Raw genomic sequence first — 4,285 nt, 5'->3', positions numbered from 1 at the left:
TATCAGCTGTCCTGAATAGCAACATCAACCATCGACCAGCCAAACACAAAAATATCCAGAAAAATTCTGAATCAATCCAAGCGTGAATAATTAATAATTCCATTGTTCATCTCAGGGATGAGAGAACAGTAAGTATTGCTAGAGAGGAGACAGAGTTGCCATTATTTGCAAACCTTTTGGAAAGTCTCACACATCCCCATTCAGGGATTTTGAATATACTTAACAATTGTCTTCTGTTCATTTGTGTTTTACTTCACTGCTGCTCCAGTTCAAAGCCCCAGTAAGGGCCACTGCCTGCCTTGGGTTGGGGGGGGACTTTCCATGTCACAAAGGATTTTGAAAAATTAACATTAGTTTAAATCTGAGTGTAGGAGCATAAATATTTGAGTCAAAGGTCATTTAGAATGGTCTGTTTCAATCCTTCATCATAACTTTAAAACACTATTCTACTACATGGAAAATGTGCAGCAATATACATTCAAATAAAAAGGAGTTTAAAAGAAGTATAAAAAGAAAGCTATGAATTTAATATTCACAAGATAGAAACTTGGTTTTAACTCTCTTCTTCCTCTGGATTTCTTCAGAAATAAAATTTATACAAAGGCTATGTATAATCCACTTTGCCAAGTGGATTTAATTTTTACAGAAGTAAATTAATTAATTTTTACACCTTATTCTAGTGTGATCCACAGCACTTAGAAATTTCCCTAATGAACTCAAGGAGGAACACTTAAGCACAACAACTACTGCAATACCAGTAGTTCATTCTGTGACCTAGTCTGGCCGCCCAGATGGAAATCCAGACCAATACCAAGGAGGCTGCTCTGTATTGATAGTACTGAAACAGAGTTCAGCATCTGGCTGCATCTGGATTACAGCAGAGACACAGAGCTGTTGATGTGAGAAAATCCCCCCATTTCCATGTAACAAAATTCCTTACCCACAGGACTGTAAATGAAAAGCTATTGTTCTCCTACCTTTAACTTCAATGGCTCTGGCTTTTGTTACACTCCTTTTGGAGAGGGATGGAGTTTCCTCATGGATTTTTTCCGAAAAAGGGAAAAGCATCTAAGTATGTTCCTATGTTTACTTCTTGATCAAGAGCTAACCTGAAGTCTTTAACCTCTAGACTGGCTTTTTAGCACCTCACACCTTGCATTTAGTTCCAGGTATGTGCTACCAAAGACATTTCCTGCTCTCTCTCCTACAGTCCATACTGGTTTGATACATGTATCAAGTGCCACAGCAGGGAGAAAGCAATGAAAGCCATCTCTATTTCTACTGTTCGCCTGCACTACAAACACATTACAGACATTGTTTCCATGAGGTTTGAGGAAAGAGCAAACCACTTTTAGCCTGGGAGTAGAATCACAGAATATTTTAAGTTGGAAGGGACCCACAAGGATCATCAAGTGATCCCTCATAGAGGGATCAAATCCACAACCTTGGCATTATTAGCACCAGGCTCTGACCAACTGAGCTAATCCCAGTGGTAGTTCATATCCTAATAAAAGCTGCAACCTGGTTGTATAATACCAAGGCAATCAGAAGACACAAAATTATACTCTACAATTGCTTCAGATGATATTTTTTTTTTTAATGACTGCAATGCACTCAAATGAAGTGTTTTCTGGTTTTTCCCTTGCAGAGATATCAGGAGTCAGAGAGAGCTATGCTAGTCACAGACCAATCAATCAAGGCCACTTTTTTTTGAGTCATGGGAGAAATTCCCATTAGCTCCAGCAACAACAGGTTCAGGCCCTGGGAGATGATGGGTGTCCTTTCTTTGGCCCTTTTTTGTCCCAAAATATACTTTTCTTTATTTCAGTGACTTTCTCCAGTATAGCCAAATAGACACATACACCTGCAACATTAACCCTCTCATATTTCATGATCTGTGTCTTAGTACCACTTTCTCCATGGGTTTAAGAGAAACCTAACTTAAAACACTTCCTAAAAATTCTCCAATGCCAATTTGTTTAAAAAAAAATTAGAAAAATACTAGGCAAAACATTTACAGTCAGATCTTGTGAAAACATCTTTAAATCAGGCAAAATAAAAGATACCTCTCACCCAGAAATCAAGGCAGTCTATTTTTTACTTTTTTCTTCCATCACACCTAATGGTTTTGTATTAAACTAGTAAGATTCTTCATTTATTCTGTTGATGCATGATGCAATTCCTGATGTGGAAATTCATCCCACTTCCATTTGCACCAGCTTAGCACTAGCTAATATCCTGGCCCCGGAAGAATTACTTCTGATTTATATCAATCTGAATAGGCAGAGATTTCAGACCTCATATCTCCCCACCAGTTGCAAATCAAACCCGTGTCTACCCAGTGGGGCAAAATTAAGACTGCATTTGCAGAATCACCAAGATAAAATTACCTTCTTTCTTTCCTTATTTTTTTTCTTTTAATTCTCTCAGTATTTACATACAACAAGAGCTTGAATCAATCACAAGTGGTTTCTATATCAAATACCACCCTTCCAGTCTCTTGCATGCAAAAAGAAATGACCTGAATATCTTGACTTCTCTGGAATTACTTTAAAATACAAAAACTCTTTGAATGCATTTAATTCATTCCAGTTCACTGCTGCTGCCGCAGGGCAGCCCCAGAAAGATGTTCCCACGTGTAGGAGTCTCCCAGGTGTTACAAGCGCAGCTATGAATGACCCGCAGCCCCGCTCGCCGCGGGGCATCAGACAATGCTCATCGATCAAAGAGACCTGGTCATGCTCCATGCCACCGGCTTCGTAAGGTTTATTCCCGATCTACCCCCGTGTAGGGAGAGCAGAGTGCAGCCCAAGTACCTTCCCAGCAGTTACTAATTCCCCGCAGCCCGCCCACGCGGCACAGGGTGTGACCGCCGGCCTCCCTCCCCTGCCGCTCCGCGCTGCCAGCAGCTCATGCCCGGCGGCTGCCGGGCGTTTCAAATCCCCCTCGGGAGCTGTCGTGTTCGGCGTGACTCCGACACCCGCCCCGCTAAAGATAGCCAAAAACATTGAAAATGGGAGGCGGGATGGCGGGCTTGGTGGGAATGGGTTTCAGAACCATGGGCCTGTAGAGTTTCTGCCCCGGGCCATCGGCCTCCTTGCAGAAGTGCGGCACCTCCGCCGGCAGCGCGGTCGCACTCTTCCTCCACAGCCCCAGCCCCGGGAAGGGCGACGGGGGCAGCGCGCCCGGGGGCTGGTACATGCCTGGCCCGGGGCAGGGGAAGGGGCAGCAGGTCCAAGCACCCACTCGGCCCGAGAGGGCCGCGGCGGGCTCCTTCTCCCCGGCATGTGCCGCGGGGTCAGGGGGGCTCTCCGGGCCAGCAGCGTCTGGGCTCCTTTTGCTTTTCTTCCCCTCATAGGGAGGAGGGTCCCTGGGGGTTTGCAGCCCCTCAGGGCTAGCAGCAAAGGCTCTGGCCGTCAGGCTCTGGGCCGGCCGTGGCTCTTCCCAGAATGAGGCGGGGAGCTGTCGCTTCCTCATGGGCACCTGGTCCGGTCGGGCGGCCTCGGGTTTTTGTTCCTGCAAAACCCGTTCCCCGGTGGGGCTCTCCTCTGCCTCGGCTGTCCGCATCCCCTTGTCGGCGGCAGCCCCGCCGTGGGGGCTGGGCTCAGGTGCCTCGGGCAGGGGGCCGCGGGCCCGCTCCTCTGCCCCCCTGCGCCAGCCGCACTCGGGGGGTTTGCCGGGGTGACACCGTGGGATCCGTGAGTACTTCTGAGAAAACCGCTTGAGCTGCTTCTGCAAATATTTTCTGTGGTCAACTGATCGGCGACAAGGAGCTGATTTATCCAGAGCCGCTTTGATGTCGCTCGAAGCCAGGTTAACGAAGTTCAGTAGAGTTTTTACCTCGCTGTCCGATGCCATCTCACTGAATGCACCGCGCAGAGTTTCCCATGAAAATCCTTCTTCTGACAAACCTCGGCAAACCTGCGGAACGTGACAGGCAGACTTTTGAGCAAGAAGCTTTGGTTCAAACAGCACTAAGCAAACGGAGGGAGGACATGTCAAACTTCCCAGCCACACAAACAAGTTGCTCCTCAGCTCGCTCCCGTGCAGGGAATCGGCTGTCGGAGCGGACGCGTGCCCGCAGCCCACCGCCCCGCACTGCTGCCCCGGCACACACCGGCACGGGGACGGGCTCACAAGCGCCAGCAGCTCAGCGCCTAATCTCGTTAGAGAGCGCTGAGGTGGACAGCAGCCGGGGTGGCCGCCCTGTAAGCAAGCACGGACACTCACCCGGCGCGCGGCAGCTTTTCTCACCGGTGCTGGCGGCAGCGTCGCTGCCGAGGAG

The 4,285-nt window shown here is 48.2% G+C and overlaps 1 protein-coding gene across 1 annotated transcript; it reads right to left on the bottom strand.

The window, feature by feature from the left end:
* Nucleotides 1-2,988: 2,988 nt before the first annotated feature.
* On the bottom strand, nucleotides 2,989-3,859 carry FAM181A (family with sequence similarity 181 member A). The gene has a single exon (XM_041399746.1). The coding sequence runs from the start codon at nucleotides 3,856-3,858 to the stop codon at nucleotides 2,989-2,991; it is 870 nt and encodes a 289-aa protein (XP_041255680.1). The 5' UTR covers nucleotide 3,859.
* Nucleotides 3,860-4,285: the final 426 nt, after the last annotated feature.

This window comes from Onychostruthus taczanowskii, unplaced genomic scaffold (assembly GCF_017590055.1).
Source record: "Onychostruthus taczanowskii isolate IOZ18803 unplaced genomic scaffold, ASM1759005v1 scaffold1, whole genome shotgun sequence".
Classification (NCBI taxonomy): domain Eukaryota; kingdom Metazoa; phylum Chordata; class Aves; order Passeriformes; family Passeridae; genus Onychostruthus; species Onychostruthus taczanowskii.
This window is presented reverse-complemented; position numbering and strand designations above follow the sequence as displayed.

Bases quoted from the DNA above. Each gene is read 5' to 3' on its own strand.
- FAM181A (XM_041399746.1), bottom strand. From the start codon at position 3,858: ATGGCATCGGACAGCGAGGTAAAAACTCTACTGAACTTCGTTAACCTG.